This window comes from Eriocheir sinensis, chromosome 20 (assembly GCF_024679095.1).
Source record: "Eriocheir sinensis breed Jianghai 21 chromosome 20, ASM2467909v1, whole genome shotgun sequence".
NCBI classification, from domain to species: Eukaryota; Metazoa; Arthropoda; class Malacostraca; order Decapoda; family Varunidae; genus Eriocheir; species Eriocheir sinensis.
In genome coordinates this window covers 13,580,513-13,598,951 of record NC_066528.1, presented here as the reverse complement: position 1 = coordinate 13,598,951, position 18,439 = coordinate 13,580,513, and the positions used below count along the sequence as shown (strand labels likewise).

The following is an 18,439-nucleotide window of genomic DNA, read 5'->3' as shown; positions in this document are numbered from 1 at the left end:
GGAAGCGATTAATATCAAGTTGAGCATTAAATTTATGGGTTTTGGCTTGAATGATCATTTATTTATTTATTTTAACGCCTACGTGGAACAGATCGAGCTCGACTTTTTCTCTCTTATGTCACTATATAAAAGAAAATAACGAATAAGAACTGTGTGTGTGTGTGTGTGTGTGTGTGTGTGTGTGTGTGTGTGTGTGTGTGTGTGTGTGTGTGTGTGTGTGTGTGTGTGTGTGTATGTACGATAACTTACCTCCGCCGTACGACACTCTCCCTCCGGTGACGTCACAAGCCACACGTCAGTCAGCAAGATGGCAGAGGACGGGCCCTCAAAGTGTGACATCGAGGCCGTGTTTAAGCGGCTCAGAGCCATCTCCGCCAATAAAGTGAGTATACAAAAATAATACAAACCCTCTTGCACCAGCAGAGTCAGGTCACAGTTCGTGGTTCAGCGTTTAAAGCCTTGAAGTGAGGTGTTTAGTGCGGGGGGGACTCAGCCTTCCTGCCACCTGTGTGAAGGAGGAAATTTAAGGAATAAAGGAGCGAGTGATGCAGCACCCGCGGGGAGGCAGGCGCAGCACGGTGAGGGACGGCTCCAGCCTCCTGAAGATATAATGCAAAGCCATTGCGTCGTGTCGGCCGGCCAGCCTGGCCCCCACACCCCGCCGCGCCAGGCCAGGCGGGGCACATACTGGCGGGGCACGGGGGCGGCGGGGCACAGGCACCCCCGTGTGCCGACACCCACAGGGCTGGAGGGGGTGCATGAAGGGCCCTTCCCGCAGCCCTCGTCCTAAAAATTGGTGTGATCTCTGGTGGATAGTGTCCTGAGGGCAGTGCCACATGAGCCGCCAGTGCCAGGCCACACTGCAGGTGCCTGGACAACACCACCACCAGACCACGTGTCCCTCACCACCAGGGACGCCAGGGCTGGACACAGCGGTGGGTCACCATGCCTGAGGCGTGGGCCTCTAGACAAGACTAAGTAAACTACCGTAAACTGGGGTGACTTCTGACAAAAAGTGGATAAAAAGTTGACAAGTTAATAATTCGTAGCCAGTTACAACAAGCTAGATGATTTTAGTGGCAGAATTTGTCTTTTGCCTTATAGTTTTCGAATAAGAATGTTGTTTTCCTGAGAGACGTTTCTGTTTTGAAAACAAGCACAATATGTGTTTTTGAGATTTCGTAAAATTTACCCCCCTTGGAAAACTTCTTCTGGCAGGAACAATCTGTATTACACACTACATCAAAACTAGAGAAAACAATCAGAAACATGCTTAATTAGAACAGTTAGAATGATTCAGGGGTGCCTAACATATCCTACACACCTGTAAGTGTCACTTGAATGGAGGTATGTCGAAAAATGGCTCAAAATGGGGTGACTTCGGACACCTAAATATAACTACATATTGTGGGGTGACTAAGGCGGGGTTCCCACTATTCCGTTTTCACGGATCCGGCGACCGTCAGTGACGTCATCAACGGAGCCCAGGCCCCGCGTGGAGCCTGTCCAGAGATGAACTCGTTAACTTTTGGGTCCATAACGGCGGTGGTGGTGCCAGTCCAGTGATGTTGGATATTCTACATATCATGAAAATATGAAATAGAAGTACTTGGCTAAAAAATAACATATACAAGAATAAATTTCTAGTGAAATGCATCATGATAAAATCTGATAAATGAGATGTAAAATCCTGGGCACTTCAAAGAGCCCAACACACTTGAATGTTGCCCTACCATTAGAAAAACTTCTTGTGGTGATTATGTGATCATTAAGCTCCTAAAAAAAAAAGCCTGAAACTGTGCTCTACATCTTATAGTTTTTTTGTAATAACATTTTTTTTGAAATTATTGACCATTTTCTACTTCCCGGCTACTACTGACCTGAAATGTGGGAACTTCTTTCCCAAGATTTTTGCCATTTTTTTCCTGGTTCAACAGTGTCCGAAGTTACCCCCGGAATGTGCGAACAGGCTCAGATACGTAAACCCAACGAAATATAGCCACTGTCCGAAGTCCCCTCAAGGGTGTCCGAAGTCCCCCCAGACATGGGGTGACTTCGGACACCAATATTTTTTCACTTAGCACAAAAACTATTAAGTAAATGCACACTCAGTATAGATCCTAGGCCTAGAAACAAAATTTCATGAGCAAAAAACCTTGAAAACTGTCCGAAGTCACCTCAGTTTACGGTACCTGCTTCTCTTACCTGGTGGACATCTGGGAGTCTGGCCAGGCAGCCTGTGAGGGCAAAAAACCACACAGTGCTGGTGCATCGTTTGTCTATGTTTTATTACTAATGTGTTGGGCACAAATGTATACATATAATACACATTGTGCTTGGCAGGGCATATCAACAATGGTGTAGGTCGTCCATCTGTCTTCACCCCAAGAAAAATAGTAAAATTTACATTTACCAGTATAGACACACACTATTAGTCATTTCTTTTACTTTCCCCGTGCACAGCAAACTTTGGGTACCTGGTGGGAAACCAGCTTTCTTTTTCAGGGAGAGGGAGGCAAGTGAAGTGGGTGAGCAAGTATTGAAGCAAGAGAGTTGAAAGTAGCAGGATTGTGTGTGCTGAGAGGGAGTGCCAGAACAGGGAGAGATGGAGACATTTCTGCTGCGGCTATCCCATGGAGGGAAGTTCCCGTGAGGGAGCAGGGCATCAGAGATATAGTGCAGATGACGTGCAGTGACAAGTGACTTTCGGAAAGGAGAAAGAATCCAATTCAGGGACTATTTATTGTTGAAAATAGGGGAATAGGTGTTTCTTTTGAGGGGTGAAAATTCTTATTAAATACTCAACATTTTTTGGCTTGTGAACTTTCAGACAAAACACTAAAAGCAAATCCTCATCTTCCTCAGGTTTGCTTTGACTGCAGTGCAAAGAACCCCACCTGGGCCTCGGTCACCTATGGCGTGTTCATCTGCATCGACTGCTCGGCCGTTCACCGCGGGCTGGGCGTGCACCTCACATTCGTGCGCTCCACCCAGCTGGACACCAACTGGACATGGCTACAGCTGAGGAACATGCAGCTCGGAGGCAACACCAATGCTGTGAGTGGCCAGAGCAGTGACGTGAGGAGCCTGGCAGAGAAGGGCCTTTTTTTTTTTTTTTTTTTTTTTTTTTTTTACAACAAAGGAGACCGCTCAAGGGCACAAAAAAAAGGAAACAACAATAAAAAAAAAAAAGCCCACTACTTGCTGTTCCTACAAAAAGAATCAAAAGAGGCGGCCGAAAGAGAGGTCAATTTTGGGACAAAGCCAAGTTTTTCTAGTTTGAGATATAAGTTGCAAGGGAAAAGCAACCCTGGATACACCAAATACAAAGTCATTTTTCCCTTGCAACTTGTTTCTTGTTCTTCTTCGATGTGTAGTCTGCCTTTCCTAGTCAAAGTAGAAGAAATGGCTCTGTCCCTTACATACCCTCTCTGCCAGATTCTTCATATATTAGAGAAATACTGATAATAATAATAGTAATAGTTAAAGTAAATTAGTAACAACAACAATATAATCACAGTTTCAGGTAAGGCCGTTTTGATATTAGTATGAAACATTTGCAGAGGACAAAGAAAAATAGGAAAAACAGGTTCAGGAGATAAGTTAAACACAACACTTCAAGACATTTAGCAAGGGGAAGCAGCATTATTTCTCATCAGTAGTAACTCAAAACCGAAGAATAGAAGAAGGGAACGAGGAAGAGGAGGAGGAAGAGAGAGAGAGGATAAGAGGGATGAAGAAAAATGAACTAATCACCCTCCCTATATATGAAAGAGAAAAATGATGCTTGAGTTAACATCCATTCATCTCTTGTCCCTGTATCCTCCACTTCCTTCCTTTACATCTCTATTTTTACTTACCTTATTGTTATGGCTCCTGGTACTTATGATTGGTAGTATACAGTTTACCCTTAGACAGCAGCAGTATTTGAAGATTAGCTCCCCCCAAAATGAATTGTCTATACGGTACATAGTCACTGCCAACCTTAGGACCGTAGCATAAATATAGTTACGCCGCATAATAGATGTTTTAACTATTGTCTATAATTTTTAGTTCGTTCTTTCTTCTGCTTTTTTTCGTTTTTTTATGGTTTCTTTTTTTCTGTTTTGTATTCCGCAGTTTTTTTTGTCATTCTTTTTTTGTTTTTTTCTCCTTTATTTTCTTTATCTTTCTTCTCCTACAGGGTCGCTTTTTTCATGGGTTTTTTTTCTTTATATTGATTCTACAGGCTGGAAGTGTTGTTATATTTCTGGCATACAAAACTGACTGAATTTTGGACCGTCTATATATAGTTCCACCGTTGTCTAAGAGTTACCTAAGACTAAGTAAGACCTGTATTCTCAGACACTCAGCTCCCACAACAATTATTTCCAAAAGCCACTTATGACCACTTTGTTGCGCCGACTAAACGAAACCTTCCAAACTTTTCCAAAAGCCACTAAGGAGAGTAGTTGGGTTCTCACGAGTGTTTTTTCATGTTCAGGGTGCAGAAAACTTGTCACACCACCTCATGGGCTCGTAGAACTACCCATGGAAATACCCACAACCTCTACCAAAATGCACAGCTGTAGTATATGTCCCCAACTTTAATTTTACTTCTACCAAAGCCTTATTAAATGTTGATGTTTTAGCCCTGAGATTGAGAGATTGATAATATTGGGCACTTCTACCAAAGCCTTATTAAATGTTGATGTTTTAGCCCTGAGATTGAGAGATTGATAATATTGGGCACTTCTCCAAAGCCTTATCAAGTGTGGATGTTTTAGCCCTGAGATTGAGAGATTGATAATATTGGACACTTCTACCAAAGCCTTATCAAGTGTGGATGTTTTAGCCCTGAGATTGAGAGACTGATAATATTGGGCACTTCTACCAAAGCCTTATTAAATGTTGATGTTTTAGCCCTGAGATTGAGAGACTGATAATATTGGGCACTTCTACCAAAGCCTTATCAAGTGTGGATGTTTTAGCCCTGAGATTGAGAGACGGATAATATTGGGCCTCATGCTGGTATTCTTAGACGTTTTCACCTCCCATATCATCAACTATCTTCAAAGTCCAAGAAGATCAGTTGGGTTCTAATGAGGTCTTTTTAGGTTCATGGTACAGAAGAGTCAAACTACCACCAGGGCCATAAAACTACTCACGGAAATGCTCAAAACTCCTTCAAAAGTGTCAAATGTGTGGACTTGAGTGCTGAAATTTTTTAGAGTATGCCTGGAATTTGTAGATGCTTTTGCCTTTCACATCAACTATTCTCAAAGGCCAAGATCAGTCAGGTTGTGATGGGTTCTTTTTAGGCTCATGGTAGGGAAGAAGAGTCGAAGGGGCATAATACTACTCATGGAAATGCTCAAACCTCCTATGAAAATGTCAGATATGTGAGCTTGGGTGTATAAATGTTTAACCCGGTAGAAGCGACGGACCAAATTTGTGGCTTTACCGTGTAGCAGCGACAGGCCAAATCTGTGCCATGATTTAAACCCCCTAAAATAGATGATACATAAACTGATCACAAATGCTTCGATATATATTATGAAATGGTTTGTGTGAGTGATGATTTTTTCTCATTTTTCTCGCTTAGAGGGACCATTAAGAAACATGATCCTCGCTGCTACTGGGTTAAGAATATGACCCTGAGATTTATCCCCAATGCTCAAAGTCCCGCTCCTTCCAGAGAACCTTCTTCCAGCAACACAACTGCACCACCTCGGACGCGCAGCAGAAGTACAACTCCCGGGCCGCCCAGCTGTACCGGGAGAAGCTGTCACAGATGTCCCAGCAAGCCATGAGGATTCACGGGACAAGGGTAAGCCAGATGTTGAACTCCACATCTCTCGTCCTTTTTTATAGTGATGCTGCTCGTTTTATTTGTTTTCCGTCTTTCTTTTCTTTTTGTTTAGTTTGTTGTGTGTATATTTTGAGATATTTATTACCCTCCCAATCTGTCCCTCCTTCTCAATAAGCTGCTATGTTATCTAGTCTTTTTCTCCTCTTTCATTCCCTTCACTTTATTTATTTATTTTTTTCGACATCACAGTTGTTTGGGGGCGCATTCCTCCCTCTCTACATGTTTTGTCTCTTGTGATAATTGTGATAATGATGATAATAACAATTGTAGTACTTTTCTATATACAAGTGTGGTCTGAATTTGAGCTCAAGGTATATTTTTTTTGTTTAGCACCAGCATGGAAAAAAAGTGTACAGTAGTGTGCTTGGAATTTTATCTCAGTTATATGTTGTTTAATTTTATGATGAATTTCTTTTTCTTCTAAATTATTGTCGTAGAATTGGCCAGCATGGAAAAGGTTAAATATTTGGTGTTCGTTTTTGCTCTGCTATCAATGAGCAAGCTTTTTTCTTTTTATACCTAGTCTCCAAAACACAAGCAAGCATGAGGAGAAAGTGTTCCCATTCATTTTTTTATAGATGCTTATGATGACTTAAACTTTTTATTAGTAGTGTGTTCACCTAGTTTATTAGTAGTTGTGTGTTCATGTAGTCCAAGGTGCCAGGTATATTTTTCTGATGCCTCTGCCTGTGTGTGAGTTGAATGAACCGTACCACCACGCATTGGCCTGTGATGCCGTGATGACAGTAGTGAGTGCTTGGATGAACGCTGCCAGTAGTTGAAGGTCTGGGTAAGTAATGGCTTGAGAATAGACTGTATTGGCTATCAGTTAGCCTCATTGCTGCTTGAGCCCCCTTGCGCACAATGTCAGGGCAACAGTTTACAGTTTCAGTGTTGCCTACCACAGCAGTATGTGTGTAAAGCACTTATTTAATACAAGTAGTCAAAATAATCACACCTCCAGAAATAATACCCATCTTCCATCAAATAAAATTATACTAGAGATGTTATAAATCAAAATGGTCATAAGAGAAGTATCCAGGAGACGAAACATCTTGCGTTGCCTTTTGGACTGACCTTCCAAGGTTCACGAAGTGGATACCAGCCTGCATACCTATGGCACTCAGTGGTCATACCAACCAAGAATCGACACAAGCCTTAAAACTTACAAACAATGGGTGTTGTATATATTCTCCAGACCAGCAGGCACCGTGCTTAGACATTTGGCTCAAAATAGTAACTTCTATCCCAGGACCCCAAAATAGAAAAGTGAACCAAGCTCACTAGAGCATGTATCTTCTAGACAGTTCTCTGGGTGGCAGTGTGTGGTGCTGTGTGTATAGCCGATACAGTCTGTCATATAGAATCTTCCGTATATGAAGATGTCAGAAAATATGGAGAGAGGTCTTGTCTCAAAAGCAAAACTCGCCAAGGGTTTACTGGCTCTGCCTTGTTAAAACATCCTGGTGAAGTGTCATAGATAAAAGAAAACCTGTGATCTCTTTCTAGCATTCTTAGATATAAGGGAACAGAGGGAGAGAGAGAGAGAGAGAGAGAGAGAGAGAGAGAGAGAGAGAGAGAGAGAGAGAGAGAGAGAGAGAGAGAACCCCTCCCCAAAAGCTATATAGTTTAATATTCTGGAGCTCCTTGATAGCCTATAAGCAAAATGTTTTACTCACATTTTTGTGATAATTATTTCTTTCCTGGCATCAAGACAGCTTATTTTTACTCCCATGTCAAGATGAAGCTTGATTCTGCTGAAACCCAAGACCTGGCGGGTCCTGTTGGCCTGACCTCCCACGGCTTCAGTGCTTGCGGGCACCCCGGCCGCAAGGGGGTGAGAGGGGCGGAGGCCTGGGCGCTAGTGTAGTGTGTGGCACTGGTTGAGGCTCTCATGAAGGCCATAGTTATGAGGCATTACTCCTCCATGGATAATGTGACCATTGTAATGGCCTCTGGTCACTAAGGAAACAATTGGCTAAAACAAGATATGGACAACTTTGAGCTCCATGGAATACCATGTTGGTTGTTCTGTGCCTTGCATCCATAATTTTGAATTGCATGTAAATATTTGATCTGAGTGACAAACATTAGATGTCACGTAAATGTTTGACATGTTAAATAACAAGAAAAGTGACAAAATTGATACTAGAGGAATACCAGAGGTGAAAAATTACAAATTGAATAAGAATTCCTTATCACATACCAATTTCTTTGTGCAAGCCTACCCTGTGGGAGGCTGTCTCGTGGGTGACCAGCCCCAGCCTGTTGGTGGCACAAGACTTCTCTTCCCTCATATCACGTGAAATTGAATAAAATACTATTTTTTATTGATTAAAGTTGATATAGCATTAAGATTCCTTTGATGGAGTAACACATGCTTGCATGTGCATCCATTGTCAAAGTTATTGTGCTTGATCAAAACCCACAAGCATTATAGCCTGAATCCAGACCGGCAGCAGCACAAAGCTTTTCAAGTTGCCCATCCTCCGCAGCAGGTTAGGCTGACAACTTATTTAATGGAAAAAATAAAAAAAAGAATGCCAAAGGGCTGTGCTCCCACAAAATATGACACAAGCAAATTTTTATCATCATTAGTGGCTAGTCTTCATTGCTATGGCCTTCATTCCCCACGGTGTGCTGGCTTACAGGGCCCAGCTCCTCCTCCTAGACACTTATCATGCCACAGTAAAGTTCACCAATAACTTGTGCCACCGTGATGCTTCCCTGTAACACTCTCGTAGCCTAAGGGACCTTTGTGCCTGCCTCTGTTCCTCTGTGTGGGACCTCCTCTGTGTGTGTTGTGTGTGTGTGGGCCAAAGATTGAACTCCACTTTGTTAAGGCAAATGTAATGCTAGGAAAACACCTCAGCAACGCACTCATTTTTATTGCATGATTTGGAGAGAGAGAGAGAGAGAGAGAGAGAGAGAGAGAGAGAGAGAGAGAGAGAGAGAATTTATATAAACATACATAGATAATCAGATCTTATAGCCCCTATGTTTTTTTGGCTAGGTGGTCAGAGAGAGAGAGAAAGAGAAGTGACATAGGAAGACCCTGTTTACTTTACTGATGTATTTACAGCTTGTGTGTGTGTGTGTGTGTGTGTGTGTGTGTGTGTGTGTGTGTGTGTGTGCTTGCATGCTTGTGTCTGTGCGTGTCATCCCACTTGTATGTCTGTCAGAGCCCACGCATGTTTTATGTGTGCATTTATAATACAGTAGACCCCCCATTTAGCACTTTTTTTTAATGATTTCTTTATAATAAGGCCTAAATATTGGACACATTTTGTATATATCATGGTTACCTGCCATATAAGGCAAATCAAATTATGGGCCTAATAATAAAACACTGTGGAATTGAGGCCAATCAGTCACACAAAGAACAGAAAAATGTAGAATAAACACAGTAACACATGGAAGGCCACTAATAAGCATGTCAGGTTAGAGAAGTCCTTCTGAACCCTCATTGCTGCAGGGCAAAAGGAACACAAAAGCTAATTGGTTGATTTTATTTTTTGATCATATAGACTCACACATGGAGTAGTTAAATTAATGTTCAAATTTGATGATAGTTTTGATTTATGTGCACCAAATACAACTCCTAACTTCACTCATAACAAGCTTTCCTGACGCACATGGTTTGCCTCATTTCTACACTCCTCGCCACCCTGTTGCACAAGGCTTTGCTCCAGAGTTGTATAGGTTTATATTTATATGGCTCTATTCATCTCCAGCTCCCCTGTGGTGGGGGGCTTCGTGGTGCAGTGGTCGGCTCACAACCGAGAGAGCCCGGGTTCGATTCCCGGGCGGAGTGGAAAAATTTGGGTGGTTTTTCCAATACCCTACGCCCCTGTCCACCGAACAGTGAATGGGTACCAGGTATTAATCGGGGGTTGTATCCCATCTCCTAGGATCTGTTCCCTCCTCCTGTAATTCCTTCCCCTTCTGTCTCTCTCCGGCATATGACCACAGGTGTTGCGCCAACTAAACGAAACTTCAAACTTTTCCCCTGTGGTGTCTTAATCTTTCATGCAATAATTAATCAAAGTTGCTGGTACACTCTGCAACAGCTTTTCTTTGTCTGTATCACCTCCATCCAACGACATGAACACTTTCAAGAAGGTGTATCACGACACCTAAACATAATTGACAATCTCTTTTGGCTACCTTTACTGTTCTCTACTTGCAGGAACAGCACTATTGCAATTTATTTTGTTTCTTTAATATACGCCTCGATGGTCTAATGGTCAGGGAGCCTGGTAACTTGGATGTCACACTGTCCCTGTGTTTCCAGGTGATGGGCTACCCCCCACCACAGGCTCAAAGGTCAATGTGAAGGAGATGAGCACAGAGGCCATGCGCAGCTATAGCGTGTGTCCCCAACTTTACCTTTACCTTTGATATTGCTATAGCTGACCCCATTGAAAAAAGAAAGCCATACCAGTCCCATAAATCCCATTGGAATAACACCTTCATTTAGCGTGAATATCATTAAACACAAATTTCTTCAGTACCTGTCGTGTCAAAAAGAGGGTCTACTGTATATTTATATGATTGATTCTGTCTAGCCATGCATGAGAAAAGAGAAAGAGTGTGTGTGTGTGTGTGTGTGTGTGTGTGTGTGTGTATATCAGGACTCTGAAATTGACACCTTTCCTTGCAGGTGAACATTGACGGACACACTGAGCCGCAGGAGGAGAAGAAGGAGGTGGACTTCTTCGAGGACCACGCCAACCTTGCTGTCCCTCCCTCCCCCGACGTCCTCTCCCCTCCGGCTTCACTCTACTCCACTCCCAAGGTCAGATTCTGTTTTCGTCATGGTAAACTAATGAGCTTGCACGGGTGGGAGACTCAACAATCAAGGTGCTGTTTGTTGACTTAAATTAAAGGCAGTGATTGAATTCATTAACCCGGTAGCAGCGACGGGCCAAATTTGTGGCTTCACCGTGTAGCAGCGATGGGCCAAATTTGTGCCATGATATTTACCCCCCAAAATAGATGATACACAATCTGATCAGAAATGCTTTGATATATATTATGAAATGGTTTGTGCGAGGGGTGATTTTTTCTCATTTTTCTTGCTTGGAGGGACCATTAACCATGACGCAGTATAAGTATATGAGTCATTTCTGAATCTCGACCATATAGAGAGAAGGCTGTGATAAGGCCCATGGTCATTGGACTTATATAGAGTCTGTAAAACCAGGATATGGCATAGAGGTTATGTTTTGTCTGCTTGTATTGAAGGGGTTAAGAAACATGATCCCTGCTTCTACCAGGTTAAGGCTTGTAGCTCAGATGCTTTCGACTCCCACAACAAGTATTTCTAAAGGTCGCAAATCAAATTAGTCTGGTTCTCATGAGTGTTTTTCTTTCCATGGTGCAGAAGCCTTGTCATATATGAGTCCCCTAACAACATAAAGTACCAAGCGTCTTTCTATACGTGGTGCTTGGTACACTATGTTACTAAGTGTCTCATATCGCCACACTCATAATTTTTAACTACTCCTGGAAATACCCATAACCTCTACAAAAGCCGTATTGGATATGGGTGTAGTGAAATGTTTGAGAATAAATGCCACTGGTCTCAAAACTGGTTGTTGAGAAATCATGAGAGACAATACAGAGGAGGGTTCGTATGCAGTAAGTCAGAATTCATATAAAAAAATGCTGTGAGAAATGGAGTTTAGGCATAGAATTTGAAGAGTAGGACAAATGATGAGGACAAGAAACTGCAAGGGAAACAACCATTGAGTTTAATTTACCATAGAGTACAGAACGCCTTGACTCAATGGTCGGTATAATAAGGCACTTTCGGTTCTCACATCAGCCATTTCTAAAGGTCAAAGAGGGGATCAGTCAGGTTCTTATGAGTGTTTCTTTAGGTTCATGGTACAGTAGAAGGGCCAGACTACCACCAGGGCCATAAAACTACTCCTGGAAATGCCCAAAACTCATACGAAAACCTTGTCAAATATGTGAACTTGGGCGACGAAATGTTTAGCAATACGGCCCAATGCCTTCCCTCTCCAATCAGAGTGCCAACCTGAACAATGGGACGGAGGACAGTGGGGGGGCACCCAACGTGGAGGCAGCGCTCAACATGACCCCTGGTGAGGCACAAAGGCTTGCCGCTGAGCCCCGCAAGTCCACCATCGGCCAGCGCAAACCTGCCTCCAAGGTGAGAACTCTGCTTTCTTGTCTTGTTCCCTCACTAGGCTTGGAGACCAGCCTTTACATGATTTACATTTTCCCGATGTTTTCTTAACCTGTTTTTATTTTCCTTCGCTTTTCCTTCCTTAATTTCTTCTCCCTACATCCTCCATTTTTTCATATAGTTCTTTAACCTGTTTATATATATTTTTTGCTTTTCCTTTCCCCAAATTCTCCTCCTCATTTTCTCCATTGTTTAGTCTGTTTTTATTTTCCTTCGCTTTTCCTTCCTTAATTTCTTCTCCCTACGTTCTCCATTTTTTCATATAGTTCTTTAACCTGTTTATATATATTTTTTGCTTTTCCTTTCCCCAAATTCTCCTCCTCATTTTCTCCATTGTTTAGTCTGTTGATATTTTCTTTCACTTTTCTTTCCTTAATTTCTTCTCCCTACGTTCTCCATTTTTTCATATAGTTCTTCAACCTGTTTATATATATTTTTTGCTTTTCCTTTCCCCAAATTCTCCTCCTCATTTTCTCCATTGTCTGCTGTAAGAAGGCAATGTTTGGTTGTCTCGTTCTACACCAAAAGTTATTAAATTGCTAGTGATTTGAGACCATCTTATTAATAGTTTCTGATTTTAAGAGAGTGGAATAGAGTACTTACGATGTGTTGGCTCACTTCCCTGCCATCGTATTATTAGCGTGCGTTTTGAATCATCTTTTAATAGTTTCTGATTTTAAGAGAGTGGAATAGAGTACTTACGATGTGTTGACTCACTTCCCTGCCATCGTATTATTAGCGTGCGTTTTGAATCATCTTTTAATAGTGTCTAATTTTAAGATAGTGGAATAGAGTAGTTACGATGTGTTGACTTGTTTCCCTGCCATCATATTATTAGTGTGCGTTTTGGATGTTGGCGCCTCTGTGGGTTAGTTATCGGCATGTCTAGCTATGAATCACTGGGTCCAGATTTAGTCTTGGCCCAAAGAGGATGGGTCAGTGAGAGAGAGATGAACACTGATGCTTATATGTCCCCAACTTTACCTTTATGGATGTCAGTATGTTCATTGTCTAACTCTAGTGCATTCATTATTTTTTTCTCTATTTTTTTTTCTCTACAACACTTTGGATGCATTTTTTATTTTTTTCCTCTGAATCTCATATATTTTTAGTAGTATATGTTGATTAATTCCCTTGTTAAGAATTGTGCAGCATCATATATAGGAGCAGTGAGTAGTGGGCTTTTCTTTTCACATTTGTTACCTTTTTTTATGCCCTTGAAAAAATAAATAAAATAAAAAATAAAGAAAGAAATATTTCCTACCACCTTGTAATGGCAGCGACGACTAAGATGTAAACTGCAAGGTGATTTGACTGAAGTTTTTAAATGAGTCAAGGGAATTAAAGGCTAATGGCAATGGTCAACAGTAGTGTATGGCATTGTTGATTTCTGTGCAGGAAAAAAAATATATATGACTGAGACATGAACATAAATAGAAACTTAATGAGATAAATAGATCCCTTTGTAGAATCATGGAAGTACCACTAGAATGTCTGTATCAAATTACCCCATTACCCCATGTGACTGACTATAGGCGTGTTACCTGCATAGTCTGTGAACACCTACTTTGGCTGTATATTACCCTGCTCATTGGGTTGTCTCTATAAAAGGTAGTTCTGTATAGAGGAGCCAAAGGGGTGCCCACAAAGATCATGGTTTAAGTCAGCTGATAGATTCTGCCGTGACGTACTTGGTATGGGAAATGTGTGTTCCATCCACCCGTAATTGACCTTCTTTCTGACCTCGTTCTTTTTTTCTTTTGTTGGAGTAGTGTTTAGGGGTGTTTCTGTTTATTTGCCTTTGAGCTGCCTCCTTTGCTGTGAAAGAAGAAAATCAAACCACCTCATCATAATGTTATATCCAATCCCAACCACATTCATTCTCTTTGGTCCTGATTCTTGCTCATTGTGACCCCTTCAAGAGATTGGTCATGGCAGAAGGGCCTAATCTTGCTACTCTTTATGTATTCCATCTTAACCCGGTAGCAGCGACAGGACAAATTTGTGGCTTTACCATGTAGCAGTGACAGGCCAAATTTGTGGCTTTACAGTGTAGCAGCAACGGGCCAAATTTGTGGCTTTACAGTGTAGCAGCGACGGGCCAAATTTGTGGCTTTACAGTGTAGCAGCGACGGGCCAAATTTGTGCCATGATCTAACCCCCCAAAATAGATGATACATAAACTGATCACAAATGCTTCAATATGTATCATGAAATGGCTTGTGTGAGTGATGATTTTTTCCTCATTTTTCTCGCTTAGAGGAACCATTAAGAAACATGATCCCTGCTGCTACCCGGTTAACATTACACTTGTTGCTTCTTCCTTTCGTTCCCCTCAAGACTCTAAAACACACACAGATACACACGCTGATCCCATGTCCTGGTAGTGTGCTGTAGATAAGGGTGTCCTATTATTGTCCCATCTCATACTCTAACTTACACCATAATTTTACGCACAGGTGGACAGCAGTGGGTCATCCCTCAAGGTATTGGTGACAAGGGAGTATGTATGGATGTGGATGTGGATGTGGGTGTGGAAAAAGATCTGCATTGGTTATATCATTGTGTGTGTGTGTGTGTCTTTGTTTGTGTGGATGTGCTCATAAGCTCCTTCTTGTTATAGGTTGTGTGTGCCTTTAGAACTTATGGTTTGGGGCTTTGTGTTCGTGTGGGTTTGTGGGTGTGTTTAAAATTTATTCAGTGGTTACTTTCAGGTATTCAAGGACATAAGATGTGGGCTTTTTTTTATTATTGTTTCCTTTTTTTGTGCCCTTGTGCTGTCTCCTTTGCTGTAAAAAAAAAATTATCCAGTGTTTTACCTTTTGTTTTGATGCTGTGTTCTGATGTGGGTTTGGGTGTGGGGTTAAAACTTATTCAGTGGTTGTTTCTAGGTATTCAGGGACATATTATTCAGTGTTTTACCATTTGTTTCAGTGCTGTGTTCCGATGTGGGTTTGGGTGTTTTTAAAACTTATTCAGTGGTTGCTTTTAGGTATTCAGGGACATATATTCAGCATTTTACCATTTGTTTTGATGCTGTGTACTGAAGTGGGTTTGGGTGTGGGGTTAAAACTTATTCAGTGGTTGCTTTTAGGTATTCAGGGACATTTTATCCAGTGTTTTACCATTTGTTTTGATGCTGTGTTCTGATGTGGGTTTGGGTGTGGGGTTAAAACTTATTCAGTGGTTACTTTTAGGTATTCAGGGACATTTTATCCAGTGTTTTACCATTTGTTTTGATGCCTGAGTTGGAAAGTACTAAAGTATCCCACGCTTAGGGCCGCTTTCACAGTCACTTTGATTGTTTTGATCGTTACCAATGGCGGCGATCGACGCTATAGTTTTCCACGTGAAACTGGCCTATGGGGTAGTGGCGGCTGCAGAGGAAGTGAGAGGTATTGAGAGTGTGTGGTAAGGTGCGGGGCTAGGCTCACCCCGCAGCCGCCACTACCCCATCGGCCAGTTTTACGTGGAAATACTATAGTGGCGATCGCTGCCATTGGTAACGATCAAAAGAAACAAAGTGACTGTGAAAGTGGCCCTTAGTCATGTTCTTTGGAGTGACTTTCATGCAGCACCTCAGCACTGATATAATTAGTCAATCTGCTTTTTATTTTGCACTTTTTTGAGTTGTTTGACACTTCCCAGCACCACCAACACCTTCACAATGGCAGTTACAGGGATGGTATGTGTATTAGGTTTCACACTCATTCATCCTCATTTTTTCTGTGTGATTTTTTTTCCTACTGTGCAAAACTATAATGGGTATTCATTGGAAGCTTCCTGTTTTGTTGAGTAATTTTTTGTAAGCTTCATTTGATACACCAGAAAAGTATTGGGTACTCCATAACACGTCCTATCTGAACTACATTAGTGTTTTTGTTTTGTTTTTCTTATGATGCTATGATTGCTGTCAGTGTCCACATAATCAGGTCATAGACTTCACAATCTCTTGACGGGAAACGGGGCGCGGGGCCGATTCGCAGGGGGCCGATTTTCAAAAATTTAAAATTTAAATATTTTCAAAACCAAAGCAGCTAGCGACCTGAAACTAAAACAGGCACCTCCCTTAGGCATATATGAGTCTCCATGAGCAGCGGTATCAAAAAATTCAAAGTCGTTCCCTAATAAAATCCCGATTAATTGTTTTTTATATAAGTATAACAAAACTTAAAAAGGCTATAAAATCCTCAGATTTTACGCTAGATGCACAAACATCACCAAATGCAGAGATAATCACTTATATTTTCAGAATCAATAGCAATATTTAGCATATCTTATAAGTTTTTGCCCGAAATAGCTACTTTTTTTTTTATTTAGTGCAATTTTTTACGTAAGTTTTTAACATCTAGTAAATCACTTAATTTTCACATTAGAAACTTAATACTTGAGGAAAGCATGCAGAAACATCTTAATTTTACTCAACAAAAGCAAAATATTCAATTTTCTATATACAATCACAACTTATTTTGGTTGAATTCGATGTCACTATTGCCGCAGCACGTCTTGCCGGCTATCTGGCCCTCGTCCCTGAACAATCACTTTAGCCTTTTGGCCTATGACTTGTGGGCCCCGGTCAGTTTCCTGGACTTGTACACGTCCCTGTTCCTCGCCGTCTCCTTCCTGCCCTCCTCGATACTGCTCCTCTTCCTGCCGGTCGGCTGCTTCAAGGCCTTGTTCTTCCTCGCTTCTGAGGTCACGTCCTTGGAGAAATTAGCACCGAAACAGTTGAAGAGGGACCTGCTGATGTGCGGCAAGATGGTGTTGGCCAGGTTGTGCCCCTCCTGGCACCTGTACCCCTGCAAGGTCGGGTCTGAGGCCGCAGGAACTCCAGGAGGTGCCTGAACCCGTCCCTGTGGCGCATGGCAAGGAGAGGAACCTCAACCTGCGCTCCTTCTTGTCCTCCCTGCACATCAGGGAGTCCCACAGCGACATCCCGAAGGACGCCATGTGGGCCATTGGGAGAGATGGCCGCTTCAGGACCGCCTGCCCGTCTCCAGCTCTCCCTGTCGACCAGCTCGACCAGGGCGTCGAACATCACAGAGGCGGGTGCCCCTCTCGAGCTCCACGGTAATCTTCATCTCCTCCTGCTGGGCAAGCTCCTGCTTGCAGCACTCGGCCACAGAGGAGTTGGCCTGGACCTTCCTGGCCAGGTAGCAGGCGTGGTTGCCGACCCGGCGAGGAGCAACTCGTCCGTCGGCGGGTCCGGCTGGTCGTCGGCCAGCTCCCTGGCAAGCTGGGCCAAGATCACCTCGTCGTCCTCCTTCTCCTCTGCCTTGGCCCGGTCCAGGTCGGCCTGCACGTCCCGGGAAGAACCCGACGAAGCTTCAGCAAATGCAGGCGCTGGGCCAACCTGTTGCTCACCATGAAGTTCTGCACGCCGTCCAGTAGTTGGCGCCGCTCACGGTGCGGCGCTTGCCGAAAGAGTGCTCAGTCGGGTCAGAGTTGGCCTTCCCCATGCACACATACTGACCTCGTAGGACGTAGTGAACAGCCCCTCACTACCACACTGCACTGAACACACCACTGCACTGCACACAACACTGAGTCACTGCACTGATGGCGTAGTACGGCTCCTCCACAGTTTACTCCACGGGTCGTGGCGTCCTCATATCTTGTGTCTCCTCCGTCACTTCCACTCGATCCACTGCCTTCTGTGTCTTCTTGTATCGTCCTCTGGATCCTTGCAGTTGTGGGGAAGGGTACAGAGACGATGAATAACTGTAGGTCCTTTACTTGGAGAGTAAACAGAGGCAGGACAGCGATCATCCTTTACAGAGGGAAGTGCCCAGCTGACTGCGTGCCTAAGGCGAGTTAGGCGACGCTGAACTGAGCTGAGTTGCCATGTAGGCACTAACTAAACGTACATTTCTTGTTTCCTAATACGTAAAACTGTGGACTTCACTATCCTACAGTTATCATTCATTTTACGTAAAGATTTCAACCTAAAGTTACGCAAATTTGCCATTTTTTACACAACGTTTTCAAAGTGCACGCATGGTGCTATTTTATATAAGTTACCTTGAATCCTCGACCAAATCACTCTAGAGACACTCCTGCCTGCTTGTATGCACTAAAACTTGAAGATTTCGTCCTGTTTCCACTTAAATTCGGAGTAAGAACGCAGAGTGTGTTTGAGTTGTCGCAGTGAAAGTCGCCATAACAATCGGCCCCTTACGCGAAGCCAGCGTGCCAAGACTGAAGAGATTTCCCGTCAACTAGTTGTGAAGTCTATGATCAGGTATTCAGAAACGTGTAGCTGTGAACTGTACCCTGAAAATACATAAGGGAAATTGAGGATTGTTGTGATGTACAAGTGAGTCAGGAAAGTCACTGGGCTGCCTCAGGACGGCACCAGTTTCCAGAGGATT

At 42.8% G+C, this 18,439-nt stretch overlaps 1 protein-coding gene across 4 annotated transcripts in view; it reads left to right on the top strand.

The window, feature by feature from the left end:
* The first annotated feature begins 219 nt into the window (after positions 1 to 219).
* LOC127001200 (ADP-ribosylation factor GTPase-activating protein 2-like) overlaps positions 220 to 18,439 on the top strand; it is a 40,681-nt gene continuing 22,461 nt past the window's right edge. For 2 of the 4 annotated variants that reach the window (XM_050865420.1, XM_050865421.1), the window contains exons 1-7: positions 220 to 382; positions 2,866 to 3,057; positions 5,678 to 5,809; positions 7,593 to 7,688; positions 10,515 to 10,649; positions 11,889 to 12,032; positions 14,528 to 14,554. In XM_050865420.1, the coding sequence (XP_050721377.1) occupies positions 308 to 382; positions 2,866 to 3,057; positions 5,678 to 5,809; positions 7,593 to 7,688; positions 10,515 to 10,649; positions 11,889 to 12,032; positions 14,528 to 14,554 (801 nt within the window). In that variant the 5' untranslated portion in view covers positions 220 to 307. The remainder of the gene's footprint in view (positions 383 to 2,865; positions 3,058 to 5,677; positions 5,810 to 7,592; positions 7,689 to 10,514; positions 10,650 to 11,888; positions 12,033 to 14,527; positions 14,555 to 18,439) is intronic. The other 2 variants (XM_050865423.1, XM_050865422.1) reach the window with 2 other exon arrangements.